Source organism: Copadichromis virginalis, linkage group LG19 (assembly GCF_057382275.1).
Source record: "Copadichromis virginalis isolate Kocher_CV1m ecotype Utaka linkage group LG19, C_Virginalis_male_GT1.1, whole genome shotgun sequence".
In the NCBI taxonomy this organism is placed as follows: domain Eukaryota; kingdom Metazoa; phylum Chordata; class Actinopteri; order Cichliformes; family Cichlidae; genus Copadichromis; species Copadichromis virginalis.
Window position 1 is genome coordinate 26,243,819 of NC_140636.1, and position 27,917 is coordinate 26,271,735.

At 39.9% G+C, this 27,917-nt stretch overlaps 1 protein-coding gene across 5 annotated transcripts in view; it reads left to right on the forward strand.

Annotated features, from left to right (window-relative positions):
• Positions 1–26,579, forward strand: part of dtnbb (dystrobrevin, beta b) — a 42,398-nt gene extending 15,819 nt beyond the window's left edge. For 2 of the 5 annotated variants that reach the window (XM_085440931.1, XM_085440932.1), the window contains exons 10-20: positions 3,276–3,400; positions 11,801–11,875; positions 16,501–16,591; positions 17,572–17,660; positions 18,108–18,221; positions 19,890–19,986; positions 20,314–20,334; positions 21,526–21,685; positions 21,794–21,883; positions 22,059–22,112; positions 22,518–26,579. In XM_085440931.1, the coding sequence (XP_085297057.1) occupies positions 3,276–3,400; positions 11,801–11,875; positions 16,501–16,591; positions 17,572–17,660; positions 18,108–18,221; positions 19,890–19,986; positions 20,314–20,334; positions 21,526–21,685; positions 21,794–21,883; positions 22,059–22,112; positions 22,518–22,543 (942 nt within the window). In that variant the 3' untranslated portion in view covers positions 22,544–26,579. The remainder of the gene's footprint in view (positions 1–3,275; positions 3,401–11,800; positions 11,876–16,500; positions 16,592–17,571; positions 17,661–18,107; positions 18,222–19,889; positions 19,987–20,313; positions 20,335–21,525; positions 21,686–21,793; positions 21,884–22,058; positions 22,113–22,517) is intronic. The other 3 variants (XM_085440933.1, XM_085440934.1, XM_085440935.1) reach the window with 3 other exon arrangements.
• The last annotated feature ends 1,338 nt before the right edge of the window (positions 26,580–27,917 follow it).

Sequence of the window (27,917 nt, forward strand, 5' to 3'; positions counted from 1 at the left end):
GCACAATATCGTTTATTATTTAGTAAATATTGATATCTATGACTAGCTAGTTTATTGTGATGGTGCTTTGTTTTCTCTATTATTATGTTACTCTTTGTTGTTTGCTGTCTCCTCTGTTTGTTTTTTTTGTTTGTTTGTTTTTTTTCTCCATACAGGTGACCCAGGAGTTCTTTTTTTTTTTTTTCTCTCTCTTCCCCCCCCTTCTCACCGTCTCTTCTCCCCTTTGGTTTTCTTTCTTTCTCTCCCCCTCTTTCTCTCATTCATTCCCCCTGTCCTATTTATTTAAAAAAAAAAAAAAAAAAAAAAAAAAATGACAAAGGATGAACTGAAGCTCTGCCATCACGTAATGTCGCATACTGCTGTTTCTGATGTCATTTAAAAAAAAAAAAAAAACAAACAAAAAAAAACAAAACATTAAGGTTCGTAGCAAGAAAGAGGAGTGCTGTTTACTACAGCTCTGCACGTCGCCCCGATTTTCAAGAACAAGGTTGATGTGCAGAGCTGTAGTAGCTACAGACGGATGTGTTTAATCAGTCACACTATGAAGATATGGGAAAGAACTTGAACTGTATCATTTTTATGTGCATAAAAACTAAATACCATTTCTGCTTGCCCTAGGGAAAATAAACATTTAGCTCAACATATGAGGACCATAATAAACAATGATAATGAAAATAAACATTGGTACTTAAAAATATCTGGATCATATAAAACATGGTTAAGAAGCATTTAGAATAAAATCATTATAGCAGAATAAAATGCTTCTTTACCTTCTTCCTGACTGCAGGTGAGAAAACAGGCTGCGAGATAGATGGCAGGGATCATTTATGATGCTGTCACCTGCTGTTTTCACAATCCTGTTCAGTTTGTGTCTTTCCTCAGACCTGCTGTTTCCAAACCAGCAAGTGATGCAGGACATGATTATGCTCTCGGTGGTGCCTCTGTAATAGACTGTCAGGGGTGGAGTGGCGAGGTCCCGCTTCAGGTTCAATGTCTTCATGTTACAGAGGAGATGGAGACAATGTTTTACCTCCTTAATGAGGGCTGTGGTGTTGTCACTGGAGTTCAAACCTTCCTTCAGATACACTTCCTAATACTTGGTGCACTTTGCCTGCTCTACTATAGATCCACTGATGGTCAGTGGTGGGACACAACTGGAGGTTGTCCTCCTGACATCCATGATCATGTCCTTAGTTTTGTCTGTGTTCAGAGTGCTGAGTGTTATCTGGTAGAGTGGGGTCATTAAGACCTGATTGCACAGTGGGTTTATAGCCTTCTGCTGTCTGGAACGCAGCCACAAGCGCTGCGTGTCCTTGTTGTTTGTAAAATGATTTGACAGTTTTTCACATAATGCTTGTTTTCAGTTGCTTCTTCGTATGCTATAGGCTGAGCTGTTTCCAGATGATAACTCTGATCCTCGGTGGTGAATAGACCTCAGTTGTCAGCTGTGGCTTGTCACCAAGTGTCTTGACAGTTCTGATGACAGTCACATCGTCTGTGCATTTGTTTACAAATTCAGTGACAGCATCTGTGTATTCCTAGAGGTCTATACAACTCCCTTGATGTAGCTGTGTCTCTAAAGGTCCACCGTGCGCACTCAAAGCTGTCCTGCAAGGATGTATTAGCCTCATGAGGCCGCTTTCTGATATCTGACTTGCTGGAGGCATTTGGCTCATTCTGGGCCTGCATTCAGGTGTCAACATGACAGTCAAGTGATCAGAGCTACCAGTGAAAGAGTTGGTGAAGGTAGTTTAAGAAGAGAGCTGAAAATTAGTGAGCAGCAGTACAGCTTCATGCCAGGAAAGAGCGCTACAGATGTAGTGTTTGACAGCGCTGATGGAGAAGTACAGAGAAGGTCAGAATGTGTTGCAATGTGTCTTTATGGCTCTAGTAAAATCACATGATAGGATGCCAAGAGAGGAGCTGTAGTACTGCACAAGGAAGTCAGAAGTGACAGAGAAGTATTTGATGGTGGTGCAGAACATGAGGGCAGCAACAATAGCGAGGTGTGCATGAGGAGTGACAAGGTGGGGGTGGGATTACATCATGGATCAGCTCTAAGACCCTTCTTGTTTGCAGTGGTGATGGACAGGCTGACAGATGAGGTCAGGCAGGAATCTCCAAGGACTATGATGCTTGCAATTGACATTGTGATCTGTAGTAAGAGTAGGAAGCAGGTGGAAGAGAGCCTGCAGAGATGGAGTCATGCTTAGAGGGGGAGGTGAAGTTGAAAGAAGCAGTGAAGGTGCATGAATATAAATACCTGTGGTTAACCATCCAAAGCAATGGACAGTGCACAAGAGAGGTGAGTGGAGATGAGCGTCCGGGGTGATTTGTGACAGAAGGATAACAACAAAAGTGAAAAGAAAAGTTTCTAAGTTGAGACATTCGGTCAAACAAAAGAAAGACATGAGGCAGAGTAGAAGGTAGCTTAAGGTGCTAAGATTTTCATTGGGAGTGATCAGGAGGGACAGGATTAGAAATGAGTACATCAGAGGGACAGCTCAGGATAAGCACTTTGAAGGCAAAGTTAGAGAGGCACTGAGATGGTTTGGACATTTGGAGAAGAGTGATAGTGAATATATTGGACAAGGGATGTTGAACACAGAGGTGCCAGCCAGGTGGAAAACAGGAACACCAAAGGATGTAGTGAAGGAGGACATGCAGAGGATTAGTGAGAGCCGAAGAGGATGCTAGGGACAGGATGAGATGAAGGAAAATGATCTGTTGTGGTGACCACCTTGTACCGCACTAAAATATGTTGAAAGATGCTCTAACCTGCCAGTATGAGAAAATATAATTTAAAAAATCATAAGATATGAGTGACTTCAGTTAAGAAGTTAAAGTATCACTCATCAGAAACATTAGGGATAGTACTGTATACTTTTCCCATATAATTCAGAGTTTCCTAAAGAGTGAAATACAAGTGCTGGAAATCATCCTAAACCATTGGTCAGAGTAGCCAAACCTAAATGTGTTTGTTATATTTTGAAGCTTCTTCCCTTATTTCTCCTGAATGAAGCATTGCTGTCAAGCTTCACTGCAGTTTTTCAGCCATTTGGATTAAAGAATCCACCGAACCTGCTCAATAGAAGCTTTTACTGAGTATGCAACAAGTACTTCTCATCCCCACTTTTCCCACAGTAAACAACGTCTTGACCTAGTTATGTAAATGACTTCTAACAGCGTAAAACTGTTTTCACTCCAACACAGTCACAGCAGTCAACAAAATTGCAAAGCTAACCAATGCGTTGTTTGTCTTGCCTAACTCACAGAAGTCTCCGGCTAAAAAGCTGAGCCATGCCATCAGTAAATCGCTAGGCTGCGTCCCCATCGGAGAGCCGCCACATCCCGTATTCCCCGAGCAGGCCGAGAGACCACAGGAGCTCACCCACACTGTGTAAGTACTCTTCCCAATGCATTTGTTCCTGCTCTCTCTGTCATTATTGAGGGAACCCCAGCAGATTTGTTGATTAACAGTATGGCAAGGATCAGTATCCTCATGATCTATAGTCTGCTACCGTCATGTAACTGCCTCCATCTTTCCACTTTGCTGTCACCACATGACTGATAGTGCGCCATCCTGCTCAGACATCTCGTCCCTGATTATTTGCTACCATGGAAATGCTGATATACTACACAGATTCAGCCGCTGCTGCCGTTAAGCGCAGTCATACTCATCAGTCTGTTGGCAATGAAACAGGGACGATGGTATAAATCTCAGATTCTAGGCTTTGGGAAATCATTATAGAAAATGCATTATATTCTGCTGGTGTCCTAAACCCTGAAGACTCATTTACATTTCAGCTGAAAAATAGTACTATTAACATAATCAATTCCACCACTGAGATACTTTCACGTAGCGTCTTCTTTGTTGCACTGAAACTCCAACGCTTTATGGTCTCCACCAAGACAACATCTAACTGTGTTTTGAGTATAAAAACAGTGGTCCATGGTTGTTCTTGTCTATGGCGTTAACATGATCGCAGGAAATCTCTCAACTTTTGTATTTGAGCTTTCGACAGTTCCCATAGCACGTTTCATAACAAAATCCCGCTTCATATTCCAGTCACGACCATAAATCTAAGCTGTCTGTATATCCTTTTGTTGCTGGCAAGTGTCAGTGAGTAATTGATAGTGCACTGCATCACAGGGGAGAAAGTAGCTTCGTGAATACCAAGAAAATTGACACAACATAAATACATTCGCATGATTTCCTGTTTTACCCCGATTCGCTTTTATATCCAGACTCTGCCCACTGCCAGGGGGCTTTTTCTGCATTGTGCCCAAACTTATGCGTTTAAGATGGAGTTTACATTTGCATAAATTTACAATTCATCACAACAGGGAGAGCCAACTGTCGACCCGGATGTTTTCCTCCTACTGAGAGATAAGGCGATTGGATTAGCTTGCACACTATAGGCTGCGTAGCATGAAATTACTTCACACAAGTAGATTAATATTGATAAAAAATAAAATTTGTGGCTAAAATATATTTAGAATTATGTATCTCTAGGGGCCACAGGAAGTTGCAATCCATATCTATATCTATCTTTTTTTTATGATGTTGATTATTTCAGACAGTGTAGTCACGGAGAATATGGAGCTCCGTCACAGAGAAACCAGCTGGGGCTTTTGTTTAGAGCTCTAAAACTGGTTTTAATTGCTCAGTATTTTCTGATGTAAACTAAAATTTGCAGTGAGAAAAGGCCCTTGATTAAATAATACTGAATATAATATAGCTTAGAGGAAGTTGTACCACGATTATTTCTACTTTTTATAATTTTACTTTTAAGTTTTAATAGCTTATTGGGCTTTAATAAAAAAATATGTTTGGCATTCTTTCTTTGAAATTCCAAGAACTTATTGTTATGATCTCCTTTGAGGGTTTTGAACACAAAGTGCATCCTCATGCTCTTGCAGATGGCATTTTCAGGTTGCTGAAACTCTGTATTCGTGTTTGCTGACTTTTAGGATAATGGATGTGACTGTTGACCCCTTCTTTTTATATCTTTTTGTCTCTATTGTTATGTCTGAAAGGGCATTTACAAAAAAAACAAAACATCTATTTTTGGTTCCAGAAATGATTTTATGTTTTGATTTGTGTGGCGATGAAGTAGCGCCTCTCATCAGCTGTGCAATGAAAAGAAGCTTTTAAACCTGACAACCCTTCAAAATATGTATTCATCAGCGACTGTCATTCTCAATTTTGGTTCGGATTAAAAGCTCCCAAATTTAACTGTGCAGGTCTTCAAAATAGCAGGCAGATACATCTGCAAAACAACACACAGGGGGAAATAACAGTGTTGTTTAGTTCTTTGGAATATGATCCTTAGTATGAAATTATACATTAAACATGACACTTAAGTCTGCTTATCTTTAGATGTGAGAAAAGTACTAGCATGGCTCTATCTAACTGTAACAAAATCTAGAACCTCATTAGCATTTTATATGTTACACAATTACTGGACACTTTATTAGGTACACCTTGCTACAACAGGGTTGGATCCACTTTTGTCTTCTCAACTGCCTTAATTCTTTGTGGTATAAATTCAGCAAGGTGCTGCGAGTGTTCCTCTGAGATTTTGGTCCACATTGACGTGATAGCGTAAACGCAGCTACTGTAGATTTGTCGGCTGCACATTCATGAAGGGAATCTCCCATTCCTCCACATCCAACAGGATTTCTATTGGATGTGGCGAGATCTGGTGACTACGCAGATCATATGAGTGCAGTGAACTTGTTGTCATGTTTAAGAAATTAGTTTGAGGTCATTCAGTTCAAATCAGGTTAATTTATATACAGATAAGGACAATATTATTAGCTTCTCTCCCTTTATTTAAAGTATTTAAAGTATTTTCCAAGCGCTTTTAAACAGAGCAAGGAATTTTTTAACACAGCTTTTCCAAACATCCTGGTTTTATTTTGTATGCTTACTTTATTTTACCTTGCACACAGAAACATAATCATAATTCAGTAATGTTCACTTTGGTCTTCTGGAGGTAGTTCTTCACCAGGAGTGATGTGTGTTTGGGATCATTGTCGTGTTGGAAGACAAAGTGATAACTCAGACCCAGTTTTGGTGCTGACCGTTTGAGGTTTTTCATTCAAAATCTTCACATATCCTTCTTCCACTTTCCACCTTCCACCTCACAGTTCCAGATGCACTGCAGCATCCCCACAGCATAATACTCCCACCACCATGTTTCACTGTGGGGATGTTGTTCTTTGGGTTGTACACGTCTCATGTCTTTCTCCAAGCATAAACAGTTTCAGTATGACCAAAGAGCTCTAGTTTTGTCTCACCTGATTAAAGGGAGTGACTCCAGTATTTCTGTTTCTCAACGTTGTCCTTAGAATACTTCAGGCTTGAAGTTATCTTTTTTGTATTTGTTTTCTTGGTGTACGCTGCTATAGCTTTGCATATCCATCTCCTGCTTTGTGAGTGCCAACAGTTCTTTTTATCTCAAGTCCAAACCGATTTCTTTTGTTTTTGGCGTGATGCTTTCTCAAGTGACAGCTCAAACCCATGCCGAAGTTTTTATACTGTGTGCAAATTTGGAGATAACTCTCAGTTTTAACTTGATTTTACAACCTTTACAAGGTTAAATTTCATCAATACACAGCAGTAGTTTGTGCAGTTGCTTAATAAAAAGGTCAGTTCTCCAGAGGGACTAATAATATTGATCATGGTAATTGGTAGATGTTTTTTGTTTTGTTTTTTTCTGAAGTAATGTGTCTAAAAAGAAATTATTTCTGGTTTCTAAAGAAAGCTACAATGTATGGAAATTCTATGTTACAAATCCCTTGCTATGTTAAAAAAACACTTTCTTCATCTGTAGTGCCAAATCACAATAACAGCCACCTCAAGGCACTTTATACTGTAAGGTAAAGACCCTACAGAGCAAGCACTATGTGATGGTGGGAAGCAAAAACTCCCTTTCAACAGGAAGAAGCCTCCACCAGAAGCAGCCTCAGGGAGGGGCACTCATCTCCCTCCACCAGAGATGGGCGCGTTACTGTAATCCGATTACTTTTTTCAAGTAACGAGTAAAGTAAGGGATTACTATTGCGAAAACGGTAATTAGATTACCGTTACTTTCCCGTAGGAACGCTGCGTTACTGCGTTACTAAAACTGTGATGTTTTTGCGAGAATGTCTCATGACAGTGACGTAAGCGAGTGCAACGTTTGTGACAACAGCTGTGTGCAGATCAACAATGGATAATATATCGAGTGCGGAGAGAGTATGAGCATGCAGCGTTTAAAGCGTGGAAGTACTGACCTTACTTTGAGTTTGATTCCATAAAAAGTGACAAAAACATTAGCGTCTGTTGTGCGTGGGAAAAAAACTTCTTTTTACAGCGAAAAAAACCCCTAAACTTCCGAACAAGCACGAGTGCGCTATGACGTAATGGGAAACTCACAGAGAAGCTCGCGGATTCTTCCACTGACCGCTGCGGCACACCTGCACCAGGGCAAACCTCCGCCTACGCCAGTCCTGCTTTACAGGTGAAAATAGAGCAACAGGACCGCTGAGTCTTTGACTTTATTTATTTTCTGCTGTGTTTTACTTGCATCTATGTGAAAGAGTGAGTGTAAACACAAAAAAATATTTTATTTTATGTGCTGGAATGTGCAGAAAATAGGTTTAAATGTTAAACAAATTTTTTCCGTCAGAGAATGTTGCATATAATTAAATTTTTGCTTGATGCATAAAGTTAAACGATTAAAACTGATAAAACAAGTTTTAAAAAGAGACTTTTCCATTTGATTGCCTTTTGTATGATGGATTATGCAGAAAAAGTAGAATTGGGCTGAAAGATCTATCGCTTTATCACCTATTCAGGTTGTAAATCATGTTTTTAAAAAGTAACTAAGTAATTAATTACTTTTGAAAATAAGTAATCAATAAAGTAACAGGATTACTTTTTGGGGGAAGTAATCAGTAATTAGTTACTGATTACTTTTTTCAAGTAACTTGACCAACACTGCCCTCCACCAGTTTGGGGTTAAGTGGAAATAGGGAGACAGGACAAAACCAACTAAGAGAGAGAAGACTAAATTGTAATGACATACTGCAGTGGTAAAGAGTGAAAAGAGGTGCTCAGAGTATAAAAATTACAGTTAGTGGCTGTGAATAGAGCGGTGCTTCAACCATGTTTTTTCAGTAATTATGAAGAAGCAGCTTTAAAACTTAGCTTAACTTAGCATAAATACCAGAAATGGGGGAGCTAGCTAATCTGGCTCCAGATGAAAGTTTAAAAGCCTCCCAGCACCTCTAGAGCTGATTAATTTACATCTGTGATGTTTAATAAAACATAAAAACTGAAAAATAACAACTACGCTTTGATGTTATATGATATTTGTTGTTTGACTGTAAGACAAGGACAAAATTAAATTGAACTGTACCGTTAAATCCAACATCAAATTGTAAATCGTATGCCCTCGTTGTAGCCATGAGCCATGAGTTCTGCCGCTAATGGAATAATTCTGTTTTTTAATGGGCAGTTTAATAAAAAAAATGATGGGGGAACACAGCAATTATCTGCATACCATTCCGAGTTCCCTGCTGGCTATAGAAATGGATCCCTCAGATAATTAGTCACAGGAAAACTGCCAGGCTTCTACTTTTATTCTACATCGACTTCATTTTACTGGTGATGCATAAGAGTGAGAGAGATGCAGTGTTGGAATACTAAAACTATTGCTGCTGCTTGCCAATTCTGATGAATGTTATTTGTGAAGAGATGGTGTTTCATATCGTAAAAGCAGAGGACATACATCAGTGCGATCTCTTAGGTGTGTGTGTGTGTGTGTGTGTCTGTGATGGCTGACGGAGCTTCTGTGAGTGACTAATAATGGCAGAATCAGGCTAGAGAGTCAAGTTTGATCAAAACGCCCAAATCGAACGGACACGAGTCTCCCAGTTGTCCAAACTCTCATATCATCTTCAGACAAAGTGCATCTATTCTGAAACTATTCTGAAATATTTACTGGCATCTGAAAGCAAAGACCAACAGTGAGCTGAGCTGTGAATTTCTTCTCTCCACTCTAACTGTCAGCGAGATTCTTGGGGATTTGTGTTTTAGAGAGGAGTTATAGGTTTGGGATGCACTGTCTGTCTCAGAAACTTTAAATCTAGGATGCGGCTTCTTACCTTCAGACTTAGCACCGCTTCTGCCAAAAGACTTTAAGCACCAAAACAGACTAAGAGTCAAAAAATAGGCATCTTGCCGTACTTTGCATTTAATGTGGAACACACCAAGTCTGTGAGTCTGTAGGCTCAAATTCTCTCTTCCAGTGTTTAATATTTAGTAACCAATTTTCCACTCTCTATATAATCCCTAGAAATCCATTAACATTTTAAAATGCTTTCCTCTGTTTTATGCCTCTTCTTCTTTTTCTTTTTTTTATTCTTCAGGTCAATGAAAATTCCATCAGTGTCATTAAAATGTAGAGAACAGGCATATAATTCACTTCACTGAGAGCGTGATCCATTGGGTTTTTATGGCCGAGGTACTGTCAGCCTCGCGGGAAATAGGAGCACAGCAGGAGAGGATGCTTCACGCTTGCTTATTATTTTTAGCCGACTGAGGACGATTGAAGGCACCCGTCCTTTTCAGAAATAAGGCGAACGAGTGTGCATGAGGTGCCACTAGACTTAATTTTCCCAGTACCCCCTTCAAAGCCAAGTATAAATAGCACGTGGTACATTGTCATTCGCTGCACGCAGGTAACACAAAGCTTAGCGCATTGCAGACTTTGATCTCTTAGTGCCTAAATGTTGTGTCAATTCACTCCTGGTTGACCTCTGAGGCGCCGCCCAAATGTCTGGCCTGTGTGTCCTTAATCAGCGTTCAGGGAGTCAGTGAATCACAGCGTTGCAGACACTGATGTGAACGAGTCGGGATGCCTGTTAGAGTTCATTCTAACATTTAGAGGAGAATGAAATACTGCTTTACATAAGAGGAAGCTTTTTTATGGCACCCTGCTGTGCCAAAGGAGTTTTATTGGTATGTTCAAAAAGGGCTGATGATTATTTATAGAAGGCTAACTGTGAAGAGCTTTGACTTATGTAACTCACTAAAGGTAAGGGGAAGAGTAAGGATATATAATTGCAATTATAGTAGAAACTGTAGAGTTCATTGTGCGCTTGTCTGCTGAGGAGATGATAAAACATTTGTGCTTTTTTTTTTGTTTAGAGGTTGCAGAGGAGGTATTTTGAGCAAAAGGCATTTCCCCCTAATTTCCACTGTGTTAGCGAGAGGTGAAGAGAGGAGAGTGAGCGTGTGCGAGAGAGAGAGGGAGAGAGAGAGAGAGAGGGAGAGAGCAAATCTACGTCGTCACAAAGTCACATGACCGCTGAGTTTCCTTGGAGACAACAGCAGTGTAATAGTGAGATGCTCGCCTGCTCAGTTGAGGGCAGATTAGGCATCTGGCAACAGCAGCAATTGGATGTATTTTGCCAGCCAGACAGGTGCTTTCTCTCCTCACAGAGGTAAGTGTGGCGCCTCGCTTCCTGTCCTCAGACTGGAGCTCACCTTCAGGGTGGATTCTTTTTTTTTTAATGTGATTAAAAAAAAAAAGAGGTAAACATTTTTCACATGCGCTGGGATTTTAGCCGGAGTGTTTGTCAGGGAGACTGGAAGGCAGCGCGTGGCCATTTAGTAGTGACACTTTTGCGTTCCTGTTTATCCTAATGCGTGATCCAGAAATTAGCAGTGCTGTGGTTGTGCAAACGGCCCCAGAAACAAATACTCGGACTTGCGTCTCTTACGACCCCATTAGGCAACTCTTGAGGGGCATAAACGTCTGAATGAATTAATAATTGCAGTGTGTCTTCAAAAAGAACACACTGACCCCCTTGAGCACCCACATTAATGCGAGGAGCATGCATTTAGAAGTACTGCTGCATTTTTTCATATATTTTGTGCTGATTTCTGTTTTTAGTAGCTGAGTAATATACAGAACTGCCTGTGCTGTTGATGTACTTTGTGGGGGGGTAAAGGTGGCTTTTTTGCACAATGTAGATATAAATAGTTTGATTTGGAAAAAAGAAAAAAGGAAAAGCTGATTGGACAAATAATCTTAATAAGACACAGTGCTCTACATTGCATTTTCTTTTATGTGGTAATGAGTGTTTTAAATAAAACTGTTACAACAGAATCAAAGCTGATAACTACACAAAGATACTGCGGATGCGTCTTCAAGGATTTGAAAATCAAATGCTTTCCTCTGCTGTTTTCTGTGTCGGATGTGAAGCTGAGAGGACCTGAGATGTGCAGAGTGATATTTCGGCGCGTTAATGAGACTCTGTGGTCCGGGGGTTTGGACTCCGATGAGTTTGCCACTGATTCAGCCGCCAGATGGACCCCACTGCTTTGTTTACTCTCACAAAAAATTACCTCCTACAATGTCACCTTTACTAGTTTTTCACAGACTTCCAGTTTAATTAGATCGCTTGTCTGCTGCTCTTGCTCTTGCTCATGTTAATTAGGTTTAAGCTAATAGCCCAAAAACATCTAATTCGCTGTTCCCGGAATAGTCAATTATTTTGCAACAATTTTAAGTTAACTGGAGTACAGCATGTTGCTTTTTTTCCTGCAACACACTCAGTGGTTTATAATGATCCTCCTGCTTCCCTCCTCACCCTCCTGGTACAGTTGGATTAAACTGAAGCCAGGATCGCTGATTCATGATTATTAATAAAATGCAAATGCCCTCTCCTCCATTCCCTGGTGACAAGCACCACAGACCTCTGCAGCGCAGCATTAAAGACCTCTAATCTTGTCTTTTAGTCAGCCGAAACCAGCGGCCAACAACATGAACGACACAATGCTCATGTCCTCTGGGGCACCTACTCCAACTAAAAGGTAAGCGACCCTCAGGCCTGGTGTCATTCTGAAGGTATAACATCTTTAAAAGATGACCAGACGTCACTTGCAGTTGCACACTCTGGCTGTCAGTTCTTCTAATCACAGGATTCAGATGGTTTCGGGTTTCCTCCCATCAGTTGACACACATTTCTTTTTTTTCTTTTGTTTGTTTTTTTTTTTGCATCCGAACAGCATTGCCTTGTGAGTAATTTTAGAGGAAAATTAGTTCCGCTGTCGTGAAGAATATGCGAGCACTCCTACTTAAAGGGCTGATTTGACAAATAGATTATGATAGAACTGGAGCCTTATCATGTAAGCAGATAGCAGGCGAGGGCCCCGTGAAAGCAGCCTAATTGTCCTCTTATTTCTGCCCCTCTCAGTTAAAGGCAACCTCAATTATTATTTACTCACAGTGCTAATGAACCATTGTGGTTATGAATTCAATAATGGAGAGCACTCCGAGGGAGCTGTAATGTATCTGCACTCTCTCTCGCAGGTCTGTGCTGGTTAAATTTTCCTTTTTGTGTTCACAATCTCTTTATCATATCTTTCCAGCAATTTGTGTTTGCAAGACAGGCACGTTAGCAGACATGCTACAGTCCACTGTAGAGAATGAGGCATGAATATCAAACCTATTTAGCATGCGGCGTTTGATTGAACTCTAAAGAATTTATTTAAGAATTCAGTGTGCAGTTTAATGAAGTCCTGTGGATGCTTTTTTATTTTTTTTAATCCACTTGTGTTTCTCCAGGCTGAGGTATCATACAATACTATGCCAAGGACCCTCGCAGCTGAAGGGCACCTTGTAAAAAAAGGGTCCAATGATGTGCAACTAGATTTAGCCCTAAACGGTGTTTTTAAAGAGACGTGTTAATATAAGCCTGTTTTTCTGTTTTAAAGATCAGTCACTTCACCTGGTAACAAAGTGTAAGTATTTAACCTTGCTGAAAGCAAAGTAGCAATCAATACCGGATTAGTTTTCTTTGCAAGATCAACATTTTGTGCAGTGCAGTCTTGTCTGTGTGGCCCGACGGTATCGAGATTACAGCTTGCATTGAGGGAAGCCGACAAGATAGGGTCACCCGAGGCTGTAAACAATACCTCACATCCAAACCTGTGGAGGTCAGTGGAAGACATTACGTTTTGCAGCATGGGCAGGCAGAAGGCGACACTCTCCTGAGATTTGCTTCATTGTGTGCATTGAAGAAGCCCGATAACCTTTGTCTTGACATTTTGCTCTGTGAGTCATGGCTGTATGGGAAGATGTCATGCACCGAAGATGCTGTTGCCTCGGAGGGGTCCTAACAACCACAAAGCTGCCATTTTTAGGGCAGGAATTGTGCACTGAGCCATTGTGACGCTTCTAAAATAGGTTGTGTTGTGAGTGGCAGTGAGGATATCAGTAGGCAGGTCAAAGTGGGTTCATATTATTGTATTTGATAATTGCGCAGCGCTAGCCTGCCTGCTTTTTTTTACTAAGGATGTACGAGTCAAAGATGTTACTGTTGAATAATGGAAAGCTCCTTGTGGCTCTGCTTCAGTTTGAAAGCCTCAAACTGAAAAGCAGCACCAGTGCAGTCCTTGTTTGTTGACTCTTTCAGATTTTTTACTGCAGGGAAACAAACAAAAGAAAAAACAGAAACAGAACTATAAGATGTCAGGGAAAAGATAAAAACTGATGCTCTCTAAAAAAAAAAAATAGTGCGTGTTGTGCTCCTAGCCTCCATCACAGTGTGCTCTCTGATACTGTCTGCTCTGCTGACAGGGCATCTGCTCTCTTCCACATCTCCCTCTCACACAGCAATATCTCAGCATAAGCAAGCAAACCAACAGCCCACAATTTAGAACTTATTAGCCGCATTATAGCCGCAAAAAACAAAATGCTGTCTCAGACTTAAAGGGCATTAACTCAGAGTCAACTCACTATTGACCAAACGTCAGTATGAAAGCACTATTGACAAAGCAGCTGTAGTTATATGTGATTGATGAACTGCTATTGCTTGCTTAACATTGAAGTTGAGAATAATTTTCATGAAGCAGGCTTACCTGGTGTATTTAGTGAGTAAATGAAACGGAACAGATAGAGTTAGGTCCATACACATTTGGATAAAGGCACAATTCTTGTACACCGTCGTTGTATTTTTTTAGTCAAGCATTTAATATTAGACTGAAGTGCAGATTTTCAGCTTTAATTCAGGGGTTTTAAAATGTATACAGAATAATGGGCAGCTTTTTACAGGCTTGAACGTAATCGGACAAACTAACCTGATTTTAAATAAAATCAATGGCTGTCTGAGTTCTCGAACCAGTGGGAATCACCAAATGCTTCATTTCCTCACATGACATGGCCTACCAGGCCTTTGCTGAGTCTCTGTGCATTCAGATTTGTATTTATTAACTAAAAAAACATGTTCTGTTGGGTTGAGATCAGGTGACTTATTTGGTCAGTGAACAATATACCATTTGTTTAACCTGAGAAACTGTTAGGTTGCTTCTGCAGTTTGCTTTGGGCCATTATCTATCTACTATAAAACACTGTCCTATTAGGCTGAATCTGAGCCGTGTACACCCATCACATTCGTACAAGTTCACCTTGGTTTCATCTGTCCAAGGAATTTTTTTTCAGAAGTGTGCAGGCTCTTTTAGACGTTTCCTCGCAAAGTGACCTTCTAGTTCTTGAGTGTAACCAGTGGTTTGCATCTTGTTGTGAGCCCCCTGTAATTATATGTGTGAAGGGTTCTCTTGATTCTAGACTTCGACAATAATACACCTTCATCCCTGAGAGTGTTCTTGACGTAGGGTGTGAAATTTTCTTCTCTCTCTGATAGATTTTGATTTTTGGCTGATGATAGACTCCTTGAGTTGTTGCAGAATCTCTTTGGACCTGATATTGAGATTTCCATCGAAAAGCAGCCAAATGTTCAACACTTGGGATTTAGGCGTTAGATCTTTTATCCACTTAGATCGTTGTAAATAACCAGGAAACAGGCCTCACCTAGCCACAAAACTGCTCGTCATCCAATTGTCCATTTAATTCTGAGTCTCTGAAAATGGCAAACTATGTATAAATGGCTGAATGTCCTAAACAGATGATGCAAAACTTTTGAATTAAAGCTGAATGTCTTTATTTCAATGACATATTTAGTGTTTGGTTAAAATCCAATGTGATGGTGACCTAGGTAAAACTACAAACACTGCGTCATTGTTCAAAAACATATTAACGTCACTCTATCGTACTTATAGTGGTTGGCAAATGACCTAATGTAATGTTTTGCTGTTTTTTATGAAAATGGATGAATTTACTCTAAATCATATATATTGATATTAGTGCTGTAAACACTTGATGTCCAAAATCTGTCACTTAAAAGTCATTTAGTCTTTATTTATAGGAGCGTCAAAGAAACCAGAAACTTGAACTCTGAGCCTGCCCACGCTGAGCTGAAATAGGTAAACATGACAGACACAGTGGTGTCTGAGAAATTGTGTTTGAGTAAAAATGCTTACAACTAAAATAAGTATCTGGGAAAGATGCCAGTTTGGAGCGCTTAAAGGTAGTTCATGCATCTCTGTCTGAAACCTGGCTCAGGCCATCAGGTGGTGCCAAGAAACTCCCTGAAGAACAAAACACTGGAGCTGCTTCCAGCCTGAAGATTCAACCCAAACGGCTCCCTGACGTATGTTAATGCCTTACTTTAATTCTACAAGAAACCTCAGACTCTGCCTGTGCTTTGGCCTGAGGACGAGAAGGTAAATTATTTAGAAAGTGCCCCACTTAACGAGACATTTTCAGAGATCTGGCTCAAAACGACTGCTATGACATGTTGGTTGAGTGATTTCTCCTCTAGTGGACCAAGTTTAATCTCCTCCAGTCAGGTGATAGTATCTAAAAATATGTCAAATCGTACAGTGACTATTTAATGATGTAATCAGTGAAATTATGGGAAAAAAACATTGAAAAAAATAGCTGAAATGATCTCAGTACACTAGCAGATTTATGTGTATAGATAAGATTCAAATACAAATGTTAATTAAGAGGCTGATTATCAGTCCTTTTGAGGCCGTGTGGTTGCTGATGCAGTGGGTTTGAAGCCAGATTGGGTTTAATGGTCTTAATCATCACTTACTCTCAGATAGCGCCCAACTCCATATCAGCTGTCCTTCACTCTTCACTGCAGACCGCCTGCCGAGAAAGAACAGCATATGTCCTGTCGTCTGTCCGCACCATATGCCACACCCATGGTCATTTAAAGTCTTGCACCTTATTTGACATTTCCAGTCAGTGATGAAATGGCCAGAATGGGCATTGGCACAGTCACAAATGCATTTGGCATGCTGCATTCTCTCTTATCCATCACAGTTCATTGTTATGACCAATTACTGTACCTCAGACTGTCTATCAACACTGCAGTCAAAGCCAATTGTCCTTTGTAAGGTCGCCTTAATTATGAAGTTTTGTTTTCATGCAAATTATTTTATATAATCACTTGCGCCATGCAATTTTTTTTTTTGTTCCTTTCTACTTACATAAGCGCTTTTGACATTTGAGTCACTGTTGCTGTCTATGCTTGTGTGCATGTGTGCACGCGTGCATGATGTGTCTTTCTATCTTTGACTTTGGGCAGTGTCTTGGAGAGTCCCAGCCGGCTAGATGAAGAGCACCGCCTCATTGCTCGATACGCTGCCCGCCTGGCAGCTGAGGCGGGCAACTCCACAGTGAGTATGAGACCCCATGGTGGGCATCAGTCACCCTGCATTTCAGATTTGATGCTTTGAAGTTTTTGTCAGGTTTTCTTCATCAGCACAGGGAACTTGGATTTTGAAACTGAAATGTGAGCTTTTATTTTCCATGACTTGTATTTGTTTTAGAAAGACTTAAGGAATTTTTACTTTTTGGCAGAGCGCTGTAGAGAAATAGGCAGGGCACATGGGGCAGTGAGCAGGGAAATGACTCAAGTTGAAGGTCAGCCAAGCTGGGAGTTGAACATGTTCAGGGCATTAAAATCTCTAAGCAATGGGAAACGTAGCCCTTACGTTGATGACTTTTCTAGAAATACAGTGAAGTAAGGAGCACATGTCATCTGATTAAAAGTTCTAGTCCTTTCTATGCTGGTAACATGTTAACAGCAAAGTGTGGCTCAAATATGCAACAAATACTCCTCAAGCCAGATTCCTTATCACAAATACACCAACTGCTGGGTCTGTTTACTCTGCAGCCAAACAAAATCAGGTTCTCTTAATAAAAACTGCTTTCTGATTTTATGCTCCACTAGTCGTGAGCTGGAAGAGTACAACTCTCTCCTTCTTAACTCTTTCATATTCCATTGCTACCTTTTAGAAATTTAAACATAAACCTCTCCAAGAAATGGAAAAAAATATGTTTTGAAGGCACATTTTGGTGAAGAAAAATGGTAACGAGGGTGACACATACATGCTTCAAAATAAAAAGCGCCCCGCTGGTTTCGCCAGCTGAACTCTTTTGTTGTGAAGCAGCAGCAGTAGATTTCTTTGTCACTGTTTGTTATATATGGAAGGGATAAAGCGACGCTGTGGTTCCTGTTTATGCTGAAACATAATAAGTCTCCAGCGGAGCATCATTACTGCTCGCTGTGGTCAGACGCGATAGCTGTTTGTATTTAACTTTTGTTCTCCCCACCGTGTTTTTAATACTGTTTTATGATAATTTTGTTTTTCAGCAACAATGTCCTCCAACAGATCTCAGTTTCAACTTTGATGCCAATAAGCAGCAGAGGCAGCTGATTGCAGAGCTGGAGAACAAAAACAGGTACAGCTTATCATGCGACCATTGTCATACATGTGTGACAGGTTTTGATTTGATTTTTTGGCTTGTTGGTGGTAAAGCAGTGATGCATGATTTTGTTGCACTCATTTGCTTTCTGTTACAGCCTTTAGTTGAGATGATGATTATATATGTGTGCTAAAAATATTACAACGGTGCACAGCGTGGCTAATCAAGCTGTTCCTTTGAAAGTTTCTCAGCCATCTGTAATATTAAAATGCTGCTTGCATGTGAATGCATTAGCAGTAAACCCATTATTAAATCTTTGTCCTTTGACTCATCTGAGTACAGTATGTAAACAATATGTGCTTTTCCTTTCACATTTTAAATCATTTCAAATGCAAGTTTTGCATTTAAGGTATTTTTAAACATGTGACAACACAGCATGAGTAATAAAGCTCACGTTTCGTCTCTGCTGTCTGCTATATTCAGAGAGATCCTGCAGGAAATCCAGAGGCTGCGTTTGGAGCATGAACAGGCCTCTCAGCCGACACCAGAAAAAGCCCAGCAGAACCCCACACTCCTGACCGAACTACGACTCCTCAGGTATCAACCTGCCGACACGATACATCACATATAACATCATCATTAAGGGGTCAAAAAGATAAAGAAATAAAAACAAACAAAACCTCAGGGCGGTTGTACCTTTTTGGACTGAACTCATTCTTTACGTAAAATTAATGTGTGCCTAATTAGGGAGCATTTGCTTCCACAACAGCATGGACATTTGTCTTGCTGGCAGGACACTGAGACCCTTGGGTTCAGTTGCTGGGAGAGAGTCACCCTGTGAGGACATGTTACAGCACTTTTTACCTTGAACGACTCCTTGATTGTGTCAACTGGCCTAAATAATGCATCAGAGGCAACATTGCAAGTCAACAGTTGTGCCAAAGGTTCAAATCACATCATCTTTTAATGTTTTATAGCTTAACTGTTTAGCTTCTAAATTAATCTTTAGTCATTCATCCATTTGTATCATGGTTTTTTTTTTTTCAATTTTACTCCCCACGCGGACTCTTTTTGGCATGTTAGTGTTGATAATATTTTCATAATATGGTAATTATTAGGTAATTTCTGTCTTATGTCACGTAACCACATTGTTTCTTACTAGTAAACAGGTTTTCATATATTAATACGCTCTCTTAGTATGTTTGCTTTAGGGCAGACATCATCAAATGGTAAATATTTAACAGCACAGTGTTCTGTGTGGAGCTGTATTTGGACTGAACAGATGTCCTATTGCATTTATACAGCCACAGGATGAAGAACAGATAACTGCTGCTTACAATCTGCAAATGTTTGTACGTTTCTTATAGGACAACTTTAGCCATACAAATGATTGCTACTGTGCTTTAATTTTTTTTTCAATATACAGTTACATAGTATGGACACCAGGGGGTGATAAAGAGCCAGAAGCTGAATTGAAAAGAGGCCACAAGCAGTCACAGAGTCATGTTTTTATATATAAAAGAATTATTTTAGACCATTTTTGTGCATGTACTTTATGAAAAGCAGCAAATCAAAACTTTATCCTAAAACAGACCTCTGAACAACAAAGAGCTCATGAAGAATAAAAGGGAACACTGGGGCTTAATCATAGCAAGAACAGAAAAACACACTAGAGCCTTGTTATTTGGCATCCAGGAGTCTTTGTTTCCTGAATGCCAAAACGTGAAAGAACACATATTCTGATAGCATAGTGTTAGTGTCAGGGTGAGGGTTAATGGCTGGATTTGACCTTAATGGCTGTAGGTTGACACACTTGGTTTAAGGTGTGACATTGATGTCATTTTTTCAATATCGAGAAAACATATTACCTAATAATGCCGGTTATGGTGCACATACTTGATGCAAATGCCGTGGGACTCTATATATATTAGAGACTGCCTACTGGAGTGGCTCTAATTGATCTGGGGATTATTGGACCTAAAGGCAAGTCTGTCTCCCAGACACAAAAATAATCCCCTCACTTAGCTGCTCTTCAGGAAGTGAATAAGTGTATGAAATAATTTGCTAATAGACTTTGATGAAGTCTCTGAAATAGACTTCATCTGAAATGCTTTCAGTTTCAGATGACACCGCCTTCTTTACAGAATATTTTCCAGGAATCTTTTGTTGTCTGTTTGGAGTTTAAAGCAAAGCACTGGTGTAAGATTATGCCTTACAAATAAAACAGGAATGCATAAATCTTTTGTTTTCCTCCTTCCTCGGCAGACACAGGAAGGATGAGCTGGAGAGGCGCATGTCAGCCTTGCAAGAGAGCAGGCGGGAGTTGATGGTGCAGCTGGAGGGTCTCATGAGGCTGCTAAAGGTAAAACTTTCACCTGCTTGGAGAAGATTTATCTTCAAGTAGGGATATATAATAACCCAGAACAGAACAGATATTAACTGTCCTAAATCTGCTGTTATTCTTTTATATTTCACAGGTTTTATCAATGATATTCTACCTTACATAATTAGGCTTTATTTGATGAATTGAAAATTTCCTTAAGTCTTCAAAACCAAGACAGCAGTAATCTTATGTAAACGTGCCATGTGGTGCATGCAGAAACCCCTTTCTTCTTCTTTTATTGCTTTAATTCTGTTGCTCTCACTCTCCTTGCTCTCTCACTCTCTGCTTACCTTTGCTGGCTGATAGGATGAGGAGCAGAAGCAGGCTGTAAGTTGCCCTTAATTCAGTTTGCAAGGCTCAATACCTGCTCTAGTCACATCACTTAGTCCACTGCTCCCCTCTCCACACAGATGTGATTGAAGGAAGCGTTTATAATAGGTTTTAAGACGACTGTTAAGAAAGATGATAGGATTCCACTACCTAACATGATTCCACTGATCTAGTTGTCAAACTTGATTCTGCTCCACCACTTCCTTGTTAGCTTCATGCCAGTGCGGTAGAGGCACAATCTTTAAAATTTGTTTTCTAACCCAGGCGAGTTGAGAGAACTGTGTTTTTCTTGGTCCAAATGTCAGGGACCTGTTCCTTTCATTGGCGCTAACAAACTCACTTCTAATATGACTGCAGTCTGGCTGGCCATCTGCTGCCTGGCACGGAGCCATCAACCCAGGCCTGCAACAGTCCCAGAGACACACACTGATCCTTTCTCTATGAGATATAGCTCCCAACTCAGCACAAGCCCCACATGCACACCTACGCATGGTTCTCATTAACCCTGTGAATGCAGTAAAGGTGTACTATAGACAGACAAGGTAAAGCCAATCAGTATAGCTTTACCACAAGTCTTTCTTTTTTTTGGGGGGGGGGGGGGGGTTGTGGCTTTTAGCCAATATTTTGTTTGTTTGTTTGTTTGTTCTCCCAGTAAGGATTAAGTTCTTTTGGTCACATCTGTGTCAAGATTTATTTCATTAGAAGTCACCTTTAGAAACAAAAAGGTTTCCTAAAGCTGCAATCTGTGATCCCAATAGAGCATCATCTATTTAAACTGGTTGTTCGAGAATTTGATTAGTTGATGTTAGGCTGATATTTAGGTTTCTTTGTTTTTTTATCTTCTTTCTGTAGAATCACTAAAGGTTAGCAAGCATAGATTCCATGTTTTTCGCTTATTATGCTTCTGGAAGAAGATGACACCGGTCAGCTAGTGTCTTTGTACCTGCCAGGGTCAAACACATAAATATCAGAAATCAGTCCTGATGTAAATGTAGCCAGTCTCTTCTTTAAGCTTATCTGGTTGTATACCTCTCCAATTTCAACTTTGCTACTATTTTTAGAGTGCTCCCTGGAAGTTGTGCTCTACCCTCTTGCATGTGAACTTTCAGCATGTGGTTCCTACGTTTGGAGGTTAGGTAATGTGCTGATGATTACCGTAACTATCATAAATGGTTTTATCCATTGCAGTCACAGTCTGGAGGCTCCCCTCACTCTTCTCCCAGCCACGGTGCGGGCTGCTCAATGCCTATGCCCATACGTTCCACCTCGGCTGGGTCCACCCCAACTCACACACCACAGGACTGCCTGGCAGGTGTGGGAGGGGATGTGCTGGAGGCCTTTGCTCAGGGTTCGTCTGAAACCAGTAAAACAAAGAGGATTTGAAGCAGATTATACTTACGCAAAGTTACACTCCAAGACTGGTCATTTGATGTCTTCTCCGTTCTCTGTTCCTCAGGTGTGCCTAGAAATCTTCGGAATGATCTTTTAGTTGCTGCTGACTCAATCACAAACACCATGTCGTCACTGGTGAAAGAGCTTCACTCAGGTTAGTCTAGACAAAATAGGTTTTTAGCTTTTTTTTCTTCCTCTTCGCCTTCAGTCCTTTTTTCTTATCTTAAAAAAGGCACTTCTGTGTTCTTTCTGCTATATTTTAGCCTTTTGTGCCCAAGTATTTACATAAGGAACTGCTGTCACTAAAATGTAGTTCTTGTTTTTTAAAGTGGACGATGCCGCAGAGGATGAGGAGACCAACATGAGGAATGGTGGAGACAGAGGTAAGTCTGGTAATAGTAATTATAACGATTGGCCAGGATCAAAATATGCAATATTTGGTTTCTTTTCTGTTGCAACATAAAATCAATCAAAATTTGACAGGATAATATAAAATTACTGCAGAAACAGCAGCTTTTGATGACAATGACTGTGTTGTTTCTTCATTTGTTGGATTTGAATGATTGGCTCCGACTAAATATTTGCATGGCACCTATATCAGCCAAGAAAAATATACTTGTTTGGCTCTTCGAACTGGGCTCCTTCTGTCACACTTCATCCAAAAGCAGCGATGCACTGTGGCGTATTGCCACATTCTTTTTTTTTTTTTTTCTTTTTAAAAAAAAAAAAACAACTAATTCATCTAGACTCTTCGGGCTGTCAACAAGCTCTTCTGTTTGTGTATCCAGGCACAGTGAGATTACAGAAGCACTGAGGGAAAGAGAACACCATCCCATCCTGTAAGGACATACAGTCATTAACTGGGAAGAATCAGCAACAATAACAACAAGAACCCCCCTGGCATTAGCACGTAGAGTAATGCATGCTGTAATCTAACAGGATTTCACTATGTGAAAAAAAAAAGTTTCTTCGCACCTTGCTGGTAGCAAGATGTGTATAATTAGCAAGTATGTATGTTGTCCTGTAAACAAAAACTGCTGTAATTACCCAATGATTTCCCTCATGACTGCTAAGGAATGGCTTGCTGTGCTTTCTCTCCCAACTGTTCCACCGCAGCAGATCATCTGTATATAAGATTCTGTACACACATGACCTTGGGAATGCCCCGACATGAAGGCGACCTGCTGTCACCACATGTTCCCTGTCATTGCTTTTTGTATGATTAGCACTAGCATTTCTTTTTTTCTGTTTTGATATTTTTTGCATGACGTTGCACTCGTGTCTTGATAAAGGTACTGTACCACACTATGCCAGCTCTTTGTGGGTTTATGATGACAGCTGGAGTGTCAGAAGTGTCCTGCCTCAGAATTCATGCTGAGTGTGTTTACCTGCACATCTGTATTCTGCCACTCTAGTCTCCAATAGCAAAGACGCTCTATGCTCTGGTCACAGCCTGGAGAAAAGCTTCATATTAAGGAATATTTCATTTCCTTTCTCGTAGTGCTATGAAAGGATTAAGCTGGGACAAAATTAGATTAATCTAGTATAAAAGCCGGAGGAGGGTTAGCTGGTCTGTCAGAAGCCATTGGCCTGGCAATCAAGAATCACAAAAACAAAATACTAGCTAACTTAGCTGGGAAAAATAAAATAAAATCACTAGATTTGGTTGTTTTTTCTATTTTTCTTTCAACGAATATTTAAAAGCAAGCAAAACCAAGTTAGCTGTTGAGCACCCGCTTCTAGCCAAGAATACTGGCTTAAGCCTGACTCACACAGGTCTAGAAACCAGTCAACGAGCCCCTGGTTGCTAATTGAAACTAGTTGCACATAAGGTGATGCATCAAAAACCTTTATCTGGCTACCTGTAGTTTGCAATGGAGATGGTAATTTGTCTGCAAGCAACAGTGATGCTGTGAAAAGTGTGAGAAAAAAAAATATCAAAGTTTCCTTATCGTCTGCAACTAACACATTTCAAAAGGCACAACTTTTACTTTGACGGCATAAGTTCTCCATTTCTGGTTTCTGTTTTACTATAAACAGTTTCGCTACAGCTTGGTGAGTAGTTTGCAAATGTTTGCAGACAAGTCTTTCATGCAAACTGCTGGTGACCATGGCAACCTTTCAGCGACCACGGTGATTGCAAGGATTGCTATTGTCCTGCATTTACCTTCCAGACCAGAGTACACATCTGACACTGATTTTGATTTTCTCCTTTTGGCAAGAAAGCAAGCAGGTGTAGTTTCCACAAGGCTGAATTTTTCCTTTAATCGTTTAAAAAAATCTTGGAATGAATAAGGAATAGCATGGAACTTTTACCACTGTTGTTTCCAGAATATCAGGAGCATGTAAACACACTCGATGAGTCTATACTATTCTGCTGCTAATGTGCTCTCAGTGAGCAAACCCTTGCAAATAAAGAGGGCTGTGCGCTTACAAACCGAGGGGCTGCTCTATACACAATAATGAGCCAAGCCTTGTTTCCTCCCAGTGAAAACTGAACCACCTGAAGGGCATTGTACTGCTCAGCACAGCATGGTGCCTCCTTGCAAATGACACTGACTAGCTGGTAGCCTCAGTATTTATTGTTTAAAGCAGTGTTTCCCAGCCACTGTGCCACGGCACATAGGTGTGCTGTAAGAAATGATCAGGTGTGCCGTTATCTGTTTCCACCTGATTAGTACTCAGCGACTGGCAGAACTACTGTATTACATTCTGTTCCACTAGAGGGCAGTATAACTGGCTGCTCTAATTAAATGGGTTGCTGTAGTAGTGGTCAGAAGAAAGCAAAAAAGGTATACTGGGGACAAACCAAACCAATTCCGCTATGGCCGGTGCCGGGGAAAATGATCAATATGCTTTTTGTGACATTTTTGTTTGGTGGTGTGTCGTGTGATTTTTCTAATGGGGAATATGTGCCGTGGCTCCAAAGGGTTGGGAAACACTGGTTTAAAGTATAGAGAAGCACCTCAGGATGTTAAATAGTAATGAATTAGGCACTGACTTTTAGTTTTGAGTTATAAAATTTGAGGATTTAAGGTTTTAGTGAGCAAGTAGATAATGTTTTAATAGCTTTATTTTGTTATTTCGAGAATATTGACAATGTGTATGTGCAATGAAGGTAGGTGCTCAGGGACTGCAGAGGTAATTTAGGTGAAATGTGATGGTAACATGAAGAAATCTTTTGCCACAAACTAAGATCAATGTTAATTGAAGATGGAGGATTTAACTGCAGAATAGTGCAGTTGTGGTCACTGGCTTTGTTGAAGTTTCCCAAAATAGTTTCACATTCTACCAAGTCAAGTTTGTTTTATTTATTGGATTCGAAGAAAAGGAGATTTCAGTGAAGCATGTTGTTGAATATAGTTTGTCTGTGTGTGAATTTGTACTTTTTGTGGAAAAGCAGAGTGATTCGCCTGTTAAGGAGGCAGCTGTTAACATGAAAGGAAGTTTATCCTACGTCACTAGTAGAGTGAGTCTCAGTTAATTTTACATTTTTGTCTAGCTCACTGTTTTGTCCTTCAGAGTAGCCTTTCATCTCATATGAAAACAGGCAACGTCGGGTTTTTAAGTAAATGCTTGATTGGTAAACGTTGGTGAGCAGTTTAAGAGGGATGTGTTCAGTCCCAGAAAGAAGCGCAGGGTAAAGTCTGCCTCAGTTAAACTACAAAAAGTGTGATCTATTTATTTACATTTTTTTTTCTGCTTTGAGATTTGTAAATTAAGCCTGTGCTATAAGCTAAGTATAGGGTTTGAACAACCTGTTACACTGTGTCAAGAAAAACAACAAAAAGACACTCCTCTGTTATTGTTGTTCTTAATGTGATGTTTTTCATTAAGTTCTCTTTTCTGCTCTGCGTTATCATTACTGTTATTATGGTTTACAATATTAGTGGAGTATCGTTATTGTAATGATTTTGTTGGAATAAGGATTCACTTGTATAATTGCCCAAATATAATATATAGCAGGTGCCGTAAAGTACAATTCTGGGACCCCTGCTGTCAAAAAGTTTCATCCGGCGTCAAAGGTCCCAAAATTACAAAACTGCACAGGTAAAAATTTAGCGAGTTCCTGTCTTCCCCGTCATTTCAACCATGCATTCCGGTGCAAAATTGAGCTTTCCGTTTGTTCTTTCAGTCCGTGCCTGTAGCTGTTCTGTAGAGTGCTGTACAAAGTAACCATTCAGCAAATACTGTCAGCCTTTATGTCTGTTTTAGCTTTTGATTTTATTTATTTATTATGTTCTGGGGGAAACTTACTCATGCTCAGCCTTTACATTTGTGCCAAACTGTTTGCAGACATTGTGTGTCAAATTCCAGGTATATATCAAAGTATATCTGCATTAGTACGTTGTTGTTCATAGTTTATTCACAGAATGCCTGAAGATGTTCGTATTTAATGATTTCATCTGCTGGGGAAAAAAAAATCCCCAAACAAAAACAAACTCATATTAAATATTTCAGAAAAAAAGATAATTTAAAAAACCACACACACATTCCAGATCTACTGATAGAGAGTCACTGATGTCATTTTAACCAACGCAGAGGCAATACTGTATGTACATACCCTGTCAGACCAAACTCGGGGTAATACAATTATAACATAGCTGGTCACACAGAGGTGCATACATCGTGATCCTTTTAATGTTTGCAGAGAGACAATGTGTAACGAGGACAACCTCGGCGACAACGCTCCCCTGATGTTATTTATCTATGTATGTGTTCTGTATGGTTATGCTTCTGGTACCCATTGTTTCTCATGTTGATTTTACAAAACAGAGTTTTATGTCACAAAGCCACTGTCTTTTGTAAATAAATCAAATGTGAGATATATTAAAAAGATTTAAAATATGGCTGCGGCTGGTCACGTTTTTTTATTTATCATCACTCGATGCATACATCAGCTATCATTGGTGGCAAGTAACATGTACTCACTGGCAAATGCTCATTAACATGCATCTCTAATGAGCCAAGCACACGGCAGCAACTTAATGCATTTATGCATGTAGACATAGTCAAGATGACGTGCTGAAGTTCAAACTGAAGCGATTTAGGTGACTTGGTTGTTGTTGCCAGGCTGGTTTGAGTGTTTCAGAAACTGCTGGCCTGTCGTCTTTTTCTCACACAACCATCTCTAGGGTTTACAGAGAATGGTCAGGAAAAGAGAAAATATCCAGTGAGTGGCAGTTTTCTGGGAGAAAATGCCTTGTTGATGCCAGAGGTCAGAGGAGAATGGTCAGACTGCTTTGAGGTGACAGTAAAGCAACAGTAGCTCAACTAACCACTCGTTGCAACTGAGATATGCAGAAATTTGCATACAGCATGTCTTACCTAGAAGCAGATGGGTTACAGCAGCAGAAAACCACACTGGGTGCCACTCATGTCAGCTAAGAACAGGAAACTGAGGCTACAATTCACACATAATGGAAGCATCATTCATAGCAACTCTCATCACTATTAATTTATAGTGAATGTTCTTACAAAAATCTCATTCACTAATTTTAGTTAGTTTCATTGCTGAATTGTACATAGCAGTATTATTATTTTTAATTAGACTACGTTCTCCAGCATTAATTATACCAATTAAAAGAATAGGGGCAGTAAAAGTCTTAGGTTTCATTGTAACATAGAAACATTAAGATAACTGCCTTTGAATCCTGAAATGTACTTGCAAGTTTGTTGCAGTGCAAATGTTGAGTTGGGTTTCTTTGATCACTTTTTTTGTCTAGTTTGATGTTCACACTTGTAAATGAGGCCATTCTTACACATTTAAAGTATTACTTCCTTTATTTCAATGCATTAGTGGTGAAGACACATGCTGTTATGCTATTTTAACATGTATTTCACTTAATACAGGAAGTATAGAGTTCAAGGAAATAGATAAACTTTGCAAGTAATGTTGGTCACATCCCTTTTATTTAATATGCACTTCATTCATGTAGAGTAGATTAAAAAAAATGTTTACTCCAATGTGTATTTAAGGACAAATCATCACTTGCTGTCTTATGAGTGTTTCATCCTTTGTTAATATAGGTAAGTCTACAGTGTAATATCCATCCATATTTTACTTGTTTAACAGGCTATTTTCTTTACATCTCAGTTTCTGCTTGTTTCGCCAACCTTACACAAGTATTTCCAAGTTGCAGACACAAGAAAGTGTGAGTACCCTTGATTTTAATCTTTTGTGTACG